Raw genomic sequence first — 17,986 nt, 5'->3', positions numbered from 1 at the left:
ACATTGGGAACACAAGTAGTTACTAGAACAGACATTTTAGGAGAGGTGACAGAAAAGCCCTATAGGCCATAGCCTGGAGCCTTAGTCCGGCTTTGTCTGCCCACTCCTATTTACTTCAGTCACGGGTAATAAGCGCGATTTCGATTTGCAAAACACGATGAAGGATGATGAGTACTGCCTCCTCCTCCTCCTCGCCAGACACCTGTTCATTTTAAACTGACCACGCCTCCAAGCTCATAGATCTGCCCCCTCTTGGTTCTGATCACGCTAGCCACGCCCCTTCTCCCCAGATCTACGCTCGGATACGCCCCGCCCAATTATTTTCTCATCTGAAAGATTGCGTTAGGCCCCGCCCCTCTCGTTTAATATGCTTTGTGGAGCTGCCGCCTGTCCCCGCCCCTCTCAGTTCACGTCGCGCTCAGGGTGGCTCCGCCCCTCGGCCGTTCGCGGAGGATACTGCCGCTGTGGGTGAGGTGAGGAGTGCGCGTCCACGAGAGATGCTGCCGCCGCCGCCGCCGCCGTGCTGACCGAGAGGTGAGGGGCGCGCCCGGTGGCGGGGAGGGGGGTGGTGAATGGAGATGGACGGAGCACCGCGAGGTAGGCTGCGGGGGTGTACAGGGGCCGAGCCGTTAGCTTTTGTTCCCATGTGTAGCCGTTCTCTCCCGGCCTTGCAGTCCTGCCCATTGTCTGCATCCGGCTCCCTCCAGACACAATACCGGGGGACAATACCCGACCTCCAGTGCATTGGCTGCCCCTCCACCCGCTGCCTCCAGTGCACTGCCCGTGATCTCCGGGGAGCAGGAGATGTGGCACCTGTCTGCTCCTCCACCGTGCAGTGCTGATACAGGTCCAGTGCACTGCTAGTATGCCTAATATATATCTATATATCCAGTGCACTGCTAGTGTTCCTATAATATATATATATATATATATATATATATATATATATATATAGTGCCCTGCTAGTGTTCCTATAATATATATATATATATATATATATATATATATATATATATATATAGTGCCCTGCTAGTGTTCCTATAATATATATATACAGTGCCCTGCTAGTATGCCTAATATATATCTATATATCCAGTGCACTGCTAGTGTTCCTATAATATATATATATATATATAGTGCCCTGCTAGTGTTCCTATAATATATATATACAGTGCCCTGCTAGTGTTCCTATAATATTTATATATATACAGTGCCCTGCTAGTGTTCCTATAACATATATATATACAGTGCCCTGCTAGTGTTCCTATAACATATATATATACAGTGCCCTGCTAGTGTTCCTATAATATTTATATATATACAGTGCCCTGCTAGTGTTCCTATAATATATATATACAGTGCCCTGCTAGTGTTCCTATAATATATATATACAGTGCCCTGCTAGTGTTCCTATAATATTTATATATATACAGTGCCCTGCTAGTGTTCCTATAACATATATATATATATACAGTGCCCTGCTAGTGTTCCTATAATATATATATATATATAGTGCCGTGCTAGTGTTCCTATAATATATATATACAGTGCCCTGCTAGTGTTCCTATAATATTTATATATATACAGTGCCCTGCTAGTGTTCCTATAATATATATATATATATATATATACAGTGCCCTGCTAGTGTTCCTATAATATTTATATATATACAGTGCCCTGCTAGTGTTCCTATAATATTTATATATATACAGTGCCCTGCTAGTGTTCCTATAATATATATATATATATATATATATACAGTGCCCTGCTAGTGTTCCTATAATATTTATATATATACAGTGCCCTGCTAGTGTTCCTATAATATTTATATATATACAGTGCCCTGCTAGTGTTCCTATAATATTTATATATATACAGTGCCCTGCTAGTGTTCCTATAATATTTATATATATACAGTGCCCTGCTAGTGTTCCTATAATATATATATATATATATATATACAGTGCCCTGCTAGTGTTCCTATAATATATATATATACAGTGCCCTGCTAGTGTTCCTATAATATATATATATATACAGTGCCCTGCTAGTGTTCCTATAATATTTATATATATACAGTGCCCTGCTAGTGTTCCTATAATATATATATATATATATATATATATATATATATATATACATACAGTGCCCTGCTAGTGTTCCTATAACATATATATACAGTGCCCTGCTAGTGTTCCTATAATATTTATATATATACAGTGCCCTGCTAGTGTTCCTATAATATATATATATATATATATATATAGTGCCCTGCTAGTGTTCCTATATTTATATATATACAGTGCCCTGCTAGTGTTCCTATAATATTTATATATATACAGTGCCCTGCTAGTGTTCCTATAATATATATATATATATAGTGCCCTGCTAGTGTTCCTATATTTATATATATACAGTGCCCTGCTAGTGTTCCTATAATATATATATACAGTGCCCTGCTAGTGTTCCTATAATATTTATATATATACAGTGCCCTGCTAGTGTTCCTATAATATTTATATATATACAGTGCCCTGCTAGTGTTCCTATAACATATATATATACAGTGCCCTGCTAGTGTTCCTATAATATTTATATATATACAGTGCCCTGCTAGTGTTCCTATAATATATATATACAGTGCCCTGCTAGTGTTCCTATAATATATATATACAGTGCCCTGCTAGTGTTCCTATAATATATATATATATAGTGCCCTGCTAGTGTTCCTATAATATATATATATATATATATATATATATATATACAGTGCCCTGCTAGTGTTCCTATAATATATATATATACAGTGCCCTGCTAGTGTTCCTATAATATATATATATATCCAGTGCCCTGCTAGTGTTCCTATAATATATATATATATATATATATATATCCAGTGCCCTGCTAGTGTTCCTATAATATATATATATATATATATATATATCCAGTGCCCTGCTAGTGTTCCTATAATATATATCCAGTGCACTGCTAGTGTTCCATATATATATTCCAGTGCACTGCTAGTATTCCCATTATATACAGTGATATCGCTAGAACCCCCCCCCCCCCCCATACACTTACCATTGTGTGACTGTATATCCAGTTCACTGCTCCTGTCTCCATTATACCCAGTAATAGCACTAACAGCCCAAGCAGACACACACTATCCAGTAACATCATATATCCAGTGCACTGCTGGCATCTCTATTATATATATTAGTATTAGCACCCCCACACACTATATACAGTGACTATAGATATCCAGTGCACTGCTGGCATCTCTATTATATATATGTTCGCAGGCAAATCCGTGCGGTCAATCCACATTAATCAATGCGGATTTGCGCGCTGATTTGGTGCAGATTTCACTAAGTGAATGAAGAAAATCCGGTCAGGAAAAATAAAATAAATTGACATGCTGCGGATTTTAAAATCTGCACCGCAGGTCAAAATCTGCATCATGTGCATTGAGAATTTCAAATTCTCATAGAATACAATGTACATGACCTAAGGTGCGGATTTTCCGCGCAGAAAATCTGCACGCAATCCTGATCGTGTGCATGTAGCCTAGATGTCCAGTGCACTGCTGGGATCTCATTATATATGCTAATAGTACTAGCACCCCCCACACACTATATACAGTGACTATAGATATCCAGTGCACTGCTGGGATCTCATTATATATGCTAATAGTACTAGCACCCCCCACACAGACACCCACTCTTCATACAGTGACTATATACCTCCAGTGCAGTACTGCTCTCTATTATACATGGTGATAGTACTAGCACGTCCCTTTCATCCAGTGCACTGCTGGGATCTCTTATATATGATATTAGTACCTGCACCCCCCACACACTTGCTATATACAGCGGTAATGAGTCCGCTGCCAGTAACCTTTACGCTGTAACACCCTGTGCCAGTGATTACTACACCTTCAGGCTGCAGAAGTATATTCAGTGTATTCCTGCACATTGCAGTGACCATACCGCAAGTTCACTGCATTCGACATACGTGTTAGGCCTCCTGCACACGACCGTATTTTGTTTGTGTCTGATCCGTTTTTTTAGTGGATAGTATGCGGACCCATTCATTTCAATGGGTCCGCAAAAACGCGGACAGGACACCGTGTGCTGTCTGCATCAGTATGTCCTATTTTTTTCTAGTTTGCCGACAAGGATAGGCATTATTACAATGGATCCACACAAAAAACGGATGCCTTACGGAACGTCATCATTTTTTATTTTTTGCGGATCCGCAATTTTCGTACCGCAAAACACATACGGTCGTGTGCATGTAGCCTTATACACAGTGTTACCTTGGCAGACATTTTCTTCCTATAAACACTGTAAAGACATTATATACAGTGTGCTACTGGGAATCTGGTGTATAGAACCAGTGCTCTGTACACTATACTGGTTAGGCTACTTTCACATCAATGGTTCCTTTTTCCGTTCTGCATCGGAACAGAAAAAAACACGATCCTGTTAAAAAAAAAATTAAAATACAGATCCCGTTGCACATTTGGCATCCGTGGTGGCTGTTTGTCTGAGATCCTGATACTGCATGTAGGGCTTTTTTTTCTTTATTTTTTTTTTCTCTGGAAAAAATGTGTCTCAGACGGAACTAGCTAAAACAGATGCCAAATGTGCATAACGGATGCACCAGGATCTGTGGGTGTACGAGTCCTGTAATGTACTACGTATGTGAGGGGTGCACCCGGCTGAGAGGTTCTTCCGGAAGCCACAGGGAGTTTGGCGTCCCGCCGGCTGGTAAGAAGAATGCTGCCACCGCTGACATCGCCTTATTGATAATGACAGATCCGCATCTTAGAATGTCGTTGCACCCCATACAAATGAATCTGATTTGCATTTTTGGGTTCCTTACTTTGGGCACCGCTGACCCCTTATTCTAGTTCACATGAGCGCCATTATATCTAGCGGTTTCTAGACCGGCAAGGGACGCTCTGGTTCAAGAAAAAGCTAGTCGCATTAAATGGGGACCACGCGGATCTCTTACCTAGTCTGCTCTTTCATCTTTTCAGCTGCACATCCGCCATTTCCCAAGCCCAAGATGGCTGCACCACTTCTAAAGACTGTACTACACTGGCTGATAATCGCTAACAAGCGTCGCATGGCGATCATCTGGCAGTGTAATTGATGATTGCCCGTTCATTGGGCAATTCTGATATGTAAGCACACTTAAAAATCAGCGCTTGCAGGCGGCACATTGTGGTGTCTAATAGCGATCTGCTGCCAGCGAACCCCTAGACAGTATGGGGAGGAGGGATGGCACCAGCTATTGCTGCTCCTGATGTTGCGGAGGAGATCGCTGCATGTAATAGAAGTGGTCTCCTCTGCTAGCGAGCAGGCGATTGCCTGGAAGGAAGAGGGGGCATCTGGTAAGTGTCCCCACCTTATATGATTTATTAATTATAATTTTTTATTTTTAACTGTATGGTCACTTTAATGCTACAATACTGGTTACAGGTATGTCGCTGTCCAGGAAGGAGAGGGTTAAATGTGGACTGTCTCTGCTCCAGTGACATTTTCCCTTTTTAAATGTTCTAGATGTGTAGTTCAGATCCCCGGGGAACTTGGTTTTCTCTTAAGAAAGATCTTTAGGAGGAAGGCGTTTGTGGCAGCGGAGTTGTTTCAGGTCCGGTCTTCCGTCTACTTTTACTTTTCCCATGTGATTGTTTATATCAGTGTTTCCCAACCAGTGTGCCTCCAGCTGTTGCAAAACTACAACTCCCAGCATGCCCGCACAGCCAAAGGCTGTCAAGGCATGCTGGGAGTTGTAGTTTTGCAACAGCTGGAGGCACACTGGTTGGGAAACACTGGTTTATATTGTGCTCGGGGCGTCTCCTTTCCGCGCTTGCCAAGGGCTGTTCTGTGCACGCCCTGAGGACTGCAAACAATAGGAAGGCTCCAGCTGGTAGAGATGTGGCAGGATGGACTGCGCTCCGCTTTATGGGGGGTTATCTAGCTTTAGGAATGTAAAGGTAAGTACTCCTTATCTGTGGGTCGTGTTTGTGCGAGGGGAGTTTATAACGGAGAATAACCTAAACCTGATCTCCAATAGAGAAGACAAATACTAGTAAGACTTCTCACGAGGCCTCCTCTTCCAGCATCACGGCTCCACATTTATAACAGAGCCCCGACGCCTCTGCCGCATCCGTACCGTTGAATCCTGGCAGACCCTGTTAGCTTTGGACACTGGGAATCGCACTGCAGACCGTGCTTAAGGGCATCTGTCAGCAGATTTGTCCCTATGAAACTGGCTGGTGACAGAAAATGGCGAATCACGTGGTTTCTATTTTTTTTTTTTTTTCCTGTTACGGCGTTCACTGCAGACGTGGTGATATGTTTGATATATTTTATATGTAAAATTGGGAAAGGGGGTGATTTTAAACTTAATTTTTATTTTTTGTTTTTTTACTTTTTATTCCCCCCCCCCTTAGGGGCTAGAACTTGGGATATTTTAATCCCTTGTCCTATTCACCCTGGTAGAGCTCTATTAGGGTGAATAGGACCTCACACTGTCCCTGCTGCCCTGTGCATAGTAATACACGGCAGCAGGGAGGTTACCATGACAGCCAGGGCTTCAGTAGCGTACTGTCTGCCATGGTAACAGATCAGAGCCACAGGACTACACTGCAGGGGCTCCGGTTAGAACTGCCACCAATGTTTTTAATACTTGTGGGGATGGGGGGGGGGGAGAGAGATAAGTAACCTTTTTAATACAAATACAGGCAGCGACCTCTATGAGAAGGCGCTGCGATCAGTGGCAGTTAACCCCTCAGATGGCCACAGCCCCTATGCCCCTCTCTCCTCTCCTTGGTGGGATCGGCACAGTGGGGAGGGAGAGACTCCTTCTCTCTGTGCTGCTGAGAGCAGCTCGCTCCATGTTCTCTGATACTGCGCAGCCTATTATCGGTAAATGTCAAATCCGAATATCGTATCAATTGGGTATCAATGAGTCGATACCCGGTGCAACCCTAGACTAAGCCCAGTATAGCGGCTGTGCTAAATATCCCAGCTCTATTCCATTCACCTGGGACTGAGCTGCCGAAAGGCCATGCGACTGATGGACAGGACGTCACGGGTGCAAAGGGCATATGTTCACAGATTTGTACCTATGACACTGGCTGACCTGTTACATGTGCGCTTGGCAGCTGGAGGCATCTGTGCTGGAACACAGATGTTTTGATATATGCAAATGACCCTCTAGGAGCAACGGGGGCATCGCCGTTACTCCTGGAGGCTCTGCTCTCTCTCCAACTGCCTAAAGCCTCATTTGCATATATTAAAACATGTTTTTCAGCAATGTGGGCACATATAAACATGGAACCAAGACAGATGCCTTCAGCTGCCAAGTGCACATGTAACAGGTCAGCCAGTGTCATAGGTACAAATGTTTTGATAGACGCCCTTTCAGTATAGGGTGCACAGCGGCCTCTTCAATCAGGAGTGCTAGGAGTCAGACATTGATGACCTATTCCCAGGATAGGCCATCAGCATTTCACTCCAGTGAAACCCCTTCAACTAGCATTGTGGCCCCTTCTATTGGGTTCCCAGAAGTCAGACCCTATTCAGTCAAGAAACAATGGCATATCATGGTGGGAAGGCCCCCGGACCGTACTGGTTTTTCTCGTGTACACATTTCCATTCGTCCTGCAGACACTTGTTTGCACTTGACCAGTGATGACAATGAGCTTTTTGCACCGTTCTGTTTATTCTGTCACCTCACAAAGGCAAGTGCAGCCCACCTTAAATAAACAGTCCGGGGGCAGCGGAGCTGAGGCGTCCTATTTCCACTGACACCACACATTATACTTGTGTCCTCGCTCCAATGTACAATGTGCACGTACTGACAGGACATGTAAAGAAGGGTATTTTCTCTGCTTGCAACGGCCATGGTGACCATGCACAGTTGTAGAAGGGTGAAAACCTACTTAATTAGTCGTTAGAGAACCCCCCCGACTAGGGCAATGTTCAGATGGGTTCATCTAGCAGCCTATAGATATTATGGTCACTTTCTGCAGACCAGGAGATGGAGGTGATTGACCCTTACAGGGGTTGTCTCATCACAGACAATGGGGGCATATCGCTAGGAGATGCCCCTATTGTCTTATTGGTGAGGGACCCACACCTATATCTGGTACGGAGAGGGCAACGTGGTGGCTGGAGGACTCTGGTCTGGCCACCACCAAGCGCGCTCCCTATAGAAGTAAAAGGGAGGGCACCGCTCATGACCGGCCTCCGCTCCCATTTACTTCTATGGACCCAACGGAAATGGCCAGCGCTTGGCTATTTTCGCCGGCCCCATAGAAAATGAATGGTGGGAGGCTGCGCATGCACAGTGCGCCCTCCAACACTTTTGGGTCTCCGTTGTCGATATAATGGGACCTGCACTTATAAGATATCCTAGCCATATGCCATCCATAGTCTGTGATGAGACAATCCCTTAAAAAGCCCCATACACATTAGTGTATTGTCAGCCAAACCCGCAGAGAACATGGCACTATAAAGCTTATCCGTCTGCACAGCAAATGTAGGTAAGGGTGCCTTTGCAGTATGAATCCCTGATGCCACAATGTGCTCCTACAAGGGCATATGTAAGCCATAGGCTCACAATTTTTTTTTTTTTATAATACCTGTATATGTATTGAGCGGTATACATATATATTTTTTATTGGATGCCTCTGTATAGAATAGCACAGTGGCCCATGCTATACAGTAAAATATACAGGATGGAGGCCTTCAAGTGTATCTACACGTTCCTTCACGTGATGATCTGTAAGCCGGAAGCCTTCCTAGCTCATACACCGAATGTAAGCACGTGGAAATAGACCTAAACATTCAGAGGAAAGATTAACTTTACACCAAATGTCTTCTCTTTGCAGAGTCCATTTGACCATGGTGGTCCCTGAAAGTTCCCCTGGCATTCAGCATGATCGCATGAGAGTGGCAAGCAACAGTATCATGGACGGAGAAACAGACGCAGGCTCTGACCTTACAGAAGTCCGCAAACTGCACGAGTTGGTCAGAAGACTGGAGATTCAGAACCAGCAGTTACGGGTAAAGAAGAACTCGCAGGGCACAAGTAATGAGCCTGGCATGGATACCTACCTCTCCACTCTCCAAGCCTCGGGAGTCATGAACAGCATGAACATTCAGCCTGAGGTGGGAGATCTGGAGATCATCCCCGACCTCCATAGCAAACTGGATCAGATTCACTCTGAGAAGGAGAATATTCCCCGTCTGCGGATGGAGAAGTTGTCTTCCAGCTCCAATGCCAACAGTAAGGAAGGGAGTCACTGTGACGCCGACGACAGCGCCTTCTTCAGCCTGGACGTCAGTGGGAGGACAGAGGAAGGGATGGGCAAGATGTCCGAAAGAAGCTCCAGTGGAGATCTAGGGGTTATCTTGGATGAAACTGCACTTGATGACGTTGAGGTCCTGGAGTTGGGCTCCTGCAGTGAGGATGAGGAGGATTGTTGGTATGTTCACGGTCTGTGAGGGGTATATCATTTCATGGAGATCCTATGAATTAAAGTGATTGTCACCACAGATGACTGTTTTTAACTCTTTGCATAGCAGTGTCGCTCTCCTATTGTGACTTCCAAATATATCTTTGTCCTGCTCTCTCTTCTGGAGGATCACGCGGATCACTTGTGTGAAACAGCCCTCAAGGACTGAGCCGTGGCCCTCAGGAGGAACGAGGCTCCATTCTCTTCTCTCTACCTCCTCAACGTCGTCATGATGCAGCTTCAAATCTTGCGCAGGTGCACATCTCCTTTATGTCTGCATCGTTTGTGAACTTCTGTTGGCGTCGGCTTCATCTGAACCACGCTTGCCAGGAAGATGGCCAGTTCCAGGTTAACTGAACTCTGCGTACTAAGGGCGCATGCGCGGTTCAGTTGAAGAAGCTGATGCCTACAGAAGTTTGCCGCAGCTGCACGCGTAGGGGAGGTGTGCGCCTGCACAAGACTTGAGGCGGCATCATGATGAGGCTAGGATATGGCTGGAGGGAGCTGGGCTCGGTTCTGATGGGCACAGCTGGGCTCCTTTAGGGATTAATACGGCTCTTTGAGCTCTTTTATTCATTAGCCTAATTATAAAAACCTGTTCTTGGGGGTCAAAAAGAGGGAGCAAGACATAAAAATATATATTTGGAAATCACAACAGGAGAGCTACTCGGGCGATGCAAAGGGTTAAAAACCCGCCGGTGGTGACGGATGCCTTTTACTACTGTTAGGGACACACTTTAGGCTTATGAGATACCTCATCCCTTTGATGTAACCGGGCAGATTAGCGAAGCTCTAAAGGGCAGACTAATGATGCAGCTTGAAATATCCAGTAATGCAGAAGCGATTTGCTGCGCTGAAATATTTAAGCCGCGCTCCTGTGTCAGCTCGGGGAAGTAAACAGCCCTCCTTCGACCTATCTATAATTTTTTGGGCTGCTTTGAATTGAAGGGTTATTAGGGTGGTGCGTAATCTGTCACCTGACTGTATCAGCTTCTACCTGAAATATGTAAGGCCATCAGAGGCCCTGTGTATGTATGAGGTAAGCAGAACATGGCTGCTTAATTCCAGTACCAGCGCCGCTCTTATCCATGGGCTGTGTGCGGTATTGCAGATTAACCACATTCATTTGAGTGGGCCTGAGCTGTAATACTAGATACGGGCCATGGACAAATTGCGCTGTCTGCGGTGCAAGAAGCAGCTGTGTTTTCTTATGTCATGCACTGAGTTTTCTTAAACGTTTGATAAGTCATAGGGATATAGAAAACGTCGTGATCGGTTGGGGTCCGAGTGCTGAGACCCCCACTGATAGCTAGAACGAATAGAAAGAAGCACTCGCCTAGCACACTCTCGCTCTCCTTGCAGTGGGAGACTAACTCAATAGAAAGTCCATGTCTCTTGCAGTGAGGAGGGGGTGCGAGATATGCGAGCGCTCCTCCCTCCCCGTTCTAGCGATCAATGAGGGACTCGGCCGTGCCTACATCATGTGACCGATGAACGTGCTGTCACATGGCCTAGGAAAAGCTGCGGGAAGCCCACAGCGCTACTGCGAGTGCCATTGCCTTCTCAACAACTGATCAGGTGTTGGATACTGATGACTTGTACAGAGGGTAGGTAATCAGTTTAAAAAAAAAAAATGTTGGGAAATCTTTTTTTTTTTTTTTTTTTTTTGACCGGTTCATAGGCAAGCTGGATGACAATCAGTATGGGCACCATAGTGGTTGTCACTCAGCCCGGTAGGTTTACTATCTGCATCAGGGTAAGGACTCTTCTTGCTGCTGTGACGGCAGCTACAGTGGTTGTCGATCATTTTTGCCCCCAAGAAAAAGATGCATTGAGTTTCTAACTGAAGCGGATGGTGATGTCTGCTGCCCTTATGAAAGAGCGTTCGGTAGACGTGGATTCTGTATGATGATTAATTTGTAAGTAGGGGAATCCTCTGTGTCCAGGATTATCTCCTTCCCTAGTCTACATTGATTATAAACATGAATTTTTATCATATTTGTTGTAAGGCTTTACGTGTCCCCAAAGAAGCTGGAAATTGCAGAGCAGAAGCCCGATTCTCCCTTAAAATGGTGCAGACAAGTGTTGGATCATCACAGCCCAGAGACAGAAGCCGCCTGCCGAACTTTAATGGGAAAGCTTGATCAAGGTTGGTAAAACCATGCGTACGATTATTTCCCGGTGCAGATGAGGTTACATTCTATACAGACAGTCGCCCATGAAGACGACACAGTGCAGTGATACTAAGTGAATATCATGTGAGCAAACTTAATAGCTGGGTCACACCAGCAGCAGGGAACGGTCACATCAACTCCTGAAAATGTGGCTCTTCCCCATCAACAAGCCGCTTCAGATGAGCTAACCTGCAGGATATGTCAGAAGTCTGAAAGATCTGATAGCTGCTAGTCCCACCTCTGGGTTATTCAAGCCAAAAACTTTAAGGGATCTTCCAGGCAGATATATATATATTTTTTTTTAAAAAGGTCAAAAACAACAAAGATGCTTAATATTCTCCACTGATGTCCCGCTGCTGCTCCTGTCTCTGCTGCTCTGCACTTCCTGTCCTGCTATGACATGCCAGCTCAGCCATTGACTAGCTGATTTGTGACTTCTAAGGTCAGTGATTGTGTGAACAGGCCTTTGACATTTCCAGTGTGTTTAGCTGGGACCGGAAAGGCAGTGGCAGAGCACAAGTCGAAGTGAGTAAAGCTTCTTCCAACGAGCTTTCTCAATTCTGAGTGACTGTACAAAAATTCTGGGAATAAATATGTAACTGAATATTATAGGTGGGGGGGTTAGACATCTATTGTCTGCCACATACAATGCTGCCTTGACACCTTTTTCTGGGAAGTCTATCACCTACTGACTCCAATTAGGATAATGGAACACCTTTGACCCAATGCTGGGTATAATTAGCAGATGTTGATTCAGTTACATATTTATTCCCAGAATTTTTGTACAGTCACTCAGAATTGAGAAAGCTCATTGGAAGAACGAGTGAAACGTTTTCAAGAAATATACAGTACGTCCAGTTGCCTTGATTTATTCTTTAGATATATAACATGACCTGGATAAATGAGAACCTTCACAGATATATGGAGAATGGGGGTTCCCTAATCCCTGACCTTGGAGAGGCGACCACCAGCTGTTGGACAGTGAACTGCTGTCTATTTTCTTCTGTCACCCAAAGTAGTGAAGCCATGGCCACCTCTACATTTATTCTCCCTTTAGTGCAGTGGACGATAGCTGCCTCCCCAGGTACCGTGGGTTTTAGGGAACTTCTATTCTCCACGTAGGTGTGGGGCCTGCATCTACCACACATTTATGGCCTATCCTGGAGATGAGGACCGGCACTCACTGTAAGTTTCTTTTGGAATGCTTTGTTTGTGCTGAAACGCGTCACTAGTATGTGGCAATAAACAAAGCATTCAAAAAGAAACTAACAGTGAGTGCCGCGGTCCTTCATCACTAATTTTATACACGTGCACCACCCCGCTACCTCCGTAGTGCCGACCGATACACACTGCCTATCCTGCGGAGATGTCCTGAGTCTAAGTTGTTCCTATCGCCTTCGTTTACTTCCACCACTTGAATAACCCGAACATTTGTACAAATCTTCAACCAAACCCGTAATACTCTTTGCTGGCAGACTGGTCCTGTCTTATGCCGAGTACCCACCTCTTCTGTGCAGACGCACAGTCTCATTTGGTGGTAATGCTGCTGCAAGAGGAAAAGCCCATTTAGCAGTTACAGTTCTAGAAACCTTTATCTTAGAATTTTGCCTGTGGAAAACCTTAATGTAACCTTGGTGAGAAACCTTGACCCCAAAAACCTATGCACACTCTGTGAATGAGATTTCATAAACTCCCATTCACACTATAGTGTAATATCTGGCTGCTGCTGAAATTGTATGTTTGGCACTGCAGGCTATAAAGGGCATCTGTCAGCAGTTTTGTACCTATGACACTGACTGACCTGTTACATGTGCACTTGGCAGCTGAGGGCATCTGTGTTGGTCCCATGTTCATATGTGCCCGCATTGCTGAGAAACATGATGCTGTAATATACGCAAATGAGCCTCTAGGAGCAACAGGGGTGTTGCCGTTACACCTAGAGGCTCTGCTCTCTCTGCAACTACTGTGCCCTCAACACTTAGGGTCAGGCAGTGAAAACATCACCATACAAGGCCCTGTCAATAAGTGTTGAGGGTGCAGCAGTTGCAGAGAGAGCAGAGCCTCTAGGTTTAACGGCAACACCCCTGTTGCTCCTAGAGGCTCATTTGCGTATATTACAGCATCATGTTTCTCAGCAATGTGGGCACATATGAACATGGGACCAAGACAGATGCCTTCAGCTGCCAAGCGCACATGTAACAGGTCAGCCAGTGTCATAGGTACAAAACTGCTGACAGATGTCCTTTAAAGGGAGTCTGTCACCGCAGTATGCCATTATACACTGCTTACATGGTACTGTAGCATAGCTATAGATGAGTCAAATGGTACCTGTCTCCTTTTAGTTTTGATGTTCACCAAAGGAAGAAAACGCAGTTTTATTCATACGTAAATGAGGACTCGCAAGTGCCCCGGGGTGGCGTTGGGGCTGTAAGTGCCCAGGCCGCTTATCCTTCTTCCCACATAACCCCTCCCCAGCCTTGGCCCGCCCTGTAAGCCTCTTGCATCATCCAGTTTATTGTGAGATCCCGCCTGCGCGTGCACACTGTGATGACCATTGTGGGCAGCAGCATCGCTCCATGCAGTGCGAATGCGCCGACGGGATCTCGTCCAGTACACCAGTGTGTAATGTGCATACTGTGGTGACAGTCTCCCTTTAAGGGGTTCTTCATTTTAGATGCTTGTATGCAGGCAATCCTGGGCGGTGTCCATGCTCTCCTGCACACAGCTGTGTCTGGGGAGCTCCATGTAAATGCTTTCTCATAGAGATGACAGGGGCGTTGGTTGTGAATTATATATTAGTTGGGCATATACAGGATTGGACTCTGCCCTTTTGCAAGATGCACACCCCCTTGTAATTTTTCTAGTGCCTTTTCTATGCCAGATTAAAACTACTAAACTAAAAGTTGGACCGTGCAGCCAAATGTTTTTTGGTTGTTTTTCTATTGATATGTATGATTTAAAGGGACGGTCTCATCTTGGACATTAGGGGCATATCACTAGGATATGCCCCCAATGTCTGATCGGTCCGGGTCCTTAGAACAGAGCCCTCAAAGTGCAGCAGGGTGCACTGCTCATGCGCAGCTGCCCTCCATTCATTCCTATGGGAATGCTGAAAATAGCCTAGCGGTACCCTTTAATATTTGTCGGCCCCACACAAGTGAAAGGCACATGTGCGGTGCACTTCCTATTCATTTCCATGGGACTTCGGAAAATAGCCAAGCGTGGAGCTCGGCTATTTTGGACTCTCCCATAGGAATAAATGGGGGGCAGCTGCACATGCGCGGTGCACCCTTTTGCACTTTGCCAGCTCCAGGTTCTAAGGATAGATGCAGGTCCCAGAAGTGGGAGCCTGCACCTATCGGACATCAGGGGCTTATCCAAGCGATTTGCCCCCCCAAAATGTCTAGGATGAGACAACCCCCTTTAATGCCAGGTCATTTTGGCCCCTGGTCAGATGGGCTCCCAAGCCCCAGTGTTGTGCCCAGCTCTGCGCATTATATTCCAGTGATGTCTGACTTTCTTGTGCACATGAACTACAACAATGCCAACCTTCTTTCTTTGCAGTCTTTTCGGGTGGCACAAGGTAAGTGTTGTCCCTATTCAGATTGCTGGCATCATGCATTATCCTAGCACCCGTTTACCTGTGATTGGAGCTTGCATCTCTCCTTCTCTCCACTAATACTGATAATGCTTTCAAATTGTCATTGTAGCCGGTAGATGGAAAAGCCTGTACTGCAGCCCGCTGGCATCGCCAAGTGCATATAGCGCCAACAATGAGACCAGCTGTTGTAGCAATACACTAAACTCACCGGGGTGCCTCAAATCCACTAACAAACCACTACTAACCTGTGGCAGCTCAGGTATGGCATGTTCTGAATGGCATGTTTCCTAACCTACACCACTGAGGTGTTTTTTCACGTGTGCACAGTTGACTGTTAGATGAAGGATACAAGACCCCCCACTTCTTATATCTCTTTTATACAGTACAAATTTCAAAGTATGAAAATCGGCAAAAATGTAAAGGTATTGTCCATGATTAATAATAAAAAAAAAAGCTAAAATTAAAAAAAAACTGTGGTGATGCCAGTAATAGACCAGTGATTGGCTGCAGAGATCAGATACTGGTGCATCGGGTCATTGGTGAAAGCAAATCTGTGGGGGAGCATTGACATTGATGATGGGAATTGGAGGTAAGTACAGTATCTTTTTTTTTTTTTTTTTTTTTCCCATCCTCAGGGCTGTTTCACACGAGCATTTGCAGTGAGCTTGATCCTCCATTCTGGATACTGCTCGCCTGGCAGGAACACATGACGTTATACTGATTTATAATGCTGTGTGTCTCTGAATGACCTTTATTGCTACAAAAACATAGTAACCTAAAGCTACGATCCTGTAGTAGTAAGGTCAGAGAAGCATAGCATTATAAATCAGTATAAGGGTCCATTCGCACGTCCGTAGAATGGGTCCACATCCGTTCTGCAAATTGCAGAACGGGTGCGGACCCATTCATTCTCTACGGGGCAGGAATGGATGCAGACAGCACACAGTGTGCTCTCCCCATCCGCATTTCTGTAGCGTGCCCCAGATCTTTCAGTCCGCGGCTCCGGAAAAGATAGAACATGTCCTATTCTTGTCCGCAATTGCGTAGGCAGTTCTATGGGGTAGCCGGCCGGGTGCATCGTGGATCCGCAATACACTACGGATGTGTGGATGGACCCCAATGCCGTGCGCTCCTGCGAGACTAACAGTGTCCAGGACAGAATATCGCGCTCGCACACGTCGTGTTATTCCAGCACTTCACACATGTGTGAAATAGCCCTTACAAAGCAATCAATAATTGGAAAAAGCGGAAATTTAAAGATGCTATCCCAAAATTCATGTAAAAAAAAAAATACAAATCGGACGTCCTATAGTACATGATCTTTCTAACAAAGCTAGAACCAGCCCTGTACCATGGATCTAGAGATCTCCCCATTCATTGCTCCAATGGATCTGCTAGTTTTACTTCAAGTGGGCAGCTTAGAGGGCGTGTCCTTACTCAGGACTGCAGCTAGTGGCAGTTGAAGGAAGGAACTGAGCATGTGTGTCCATCTCACTGAGGGGGGGACAGAGAAATTGGAAAAAGAGCAAACAGCAGGTGGCGCTGTACAGATAGATTTCAATGAATAACTCGGTAGCCCTAATACATTTTTAATTACATGCAATTACAGAAGCATTGAGATACAGAAGCATTAAGCTGTGATATCACCTACTGTGTATGGTGGAACCATTTTTTATATGGAGGTGTTATTTGTGATTGTAATTCTTATATCATGGCCTGGCGTCCAGTGTGAAAATTGCAGGATTATATACTTTATTTTAATTTTTTTAAAATCGTGAAATGGGGGATAAAAAAATAAATAAAAATCACCAAAAATTCTAAAGAAATGTTTAACACAAAACACGACTTAAACAATAGGTCATTGTCTGATGACACATTCCCTTTTAATCCTGCCAGATAAGCCCTTTAATCTGAAGCAAGGGGAGGACGTGAGTGAGAGGGACATGTCGGGGCTTCCAGATGTCTTTTACTGTGTTGACTCTTGGCTAGTTTATGGTGTGACACTTGTTTGTCTTTCAATCCTGTTGTATGAGGTTTCGGCATTATTGCACTGCTAACATCCGATGACTTTCTTCTTTTTCCCACAAGTAGCTTTAGGATGGTATCGCACGATGTCTGATTCCCCTGCGCAGCTGGAGGATGCGCCAAATTTACATAGAGGCCTCCCATAGATTTGGCTCATCCTCCGGTTTGCAGTGTGACAGACTAAAATGTGCTGGGTCTGCTGGCAGCGTTTTGGTGTCCGCTTCCAGAGCGAAATGGAGACTGATCGGAGGCAAACTGATGCATTCTGAGCGGATCCTTTTCCATTCAGAATGCATTACAATGCAAACTGATCCGTTTTTGACCGCTTTTGAGAGCCCTGAACGGATCTCACAAACGGAAAGCCAAAACGCCAGTGTGAAAGTATCCTTACCTACTGCGCTACGGTCCTGTGTGCGGTCTCCCCCCGGCTTCTTTCTTCCGTTTTTGGCTTCAGGGATGAGGTGTCCCCAAGTGACAGGCCAGTGAACGGGAGCCAGCATGCAGGATCGGAGGAGCAGGTAAATATGAATCTCAGTAGACAATGCAGGCCCCTTAACAGTTAATATTCCCATGAACCCCTTTAAGGTTGGCATGATTGAGACTTCAGTCCAATCCCAGCATTACCCAGTGTAAGGCCTGATGCTGAGGGCC

At 45.1% G+C, this 17,986-nt stretch overlaps 1 protein-coding gene across 4 annotated transcripts in view; it reads left to right on the top strand.

Annotated features, from left to right (window-relative positions):
* The first annotated feature begins 430 nt into the window (after positions 1-430).
* LOC122946312 (SLAIN motif-containing protein-like) overlaps positions 431-17,986 on the top strand; it is a 31,033-nt gene continuing 13,477 nt past the window's right edge. The window contains exons 1-4 of one of the 4 annotated variants that reach the window (XM_044305843.1): positions 431-534; positions 8,909-9,505; positions 11,545-11,684; positions 15,420-15,569. In XM_044305843.1, the coding sequence (XP_044161778.1) occupies positions 8,922-9,505; positions 11,545-11,684; positions 15,420-15,569 (874 nt within the window). In that variant the 5' untranslated portion in view covers positions 431-534; positions 8,909-8,921. The other 3 variants (XM_044305845.1, XM_044305844.1, XM_044305846.1) reach the window with 3 other exon arrangements.

The sequence above is a fragment of the Bufo gargarizans genome, chromosome 9, assembly GCF_014858855.1.
Source record: "Bufo gargarizans isolate SCDJY-AF-19 chromosome 9, ASM1485885v1, whole genome shotgun sequence".
Classification (NCBI taxonomy): Eukaryota; Metazoa; Chordata; class Amphibia; order Anura; family Bufonidae; genus Bufo; species Bufo gargarizans.
This window is presented reverse-complemented; position numbering and strand designations above follow the sequence as displayed.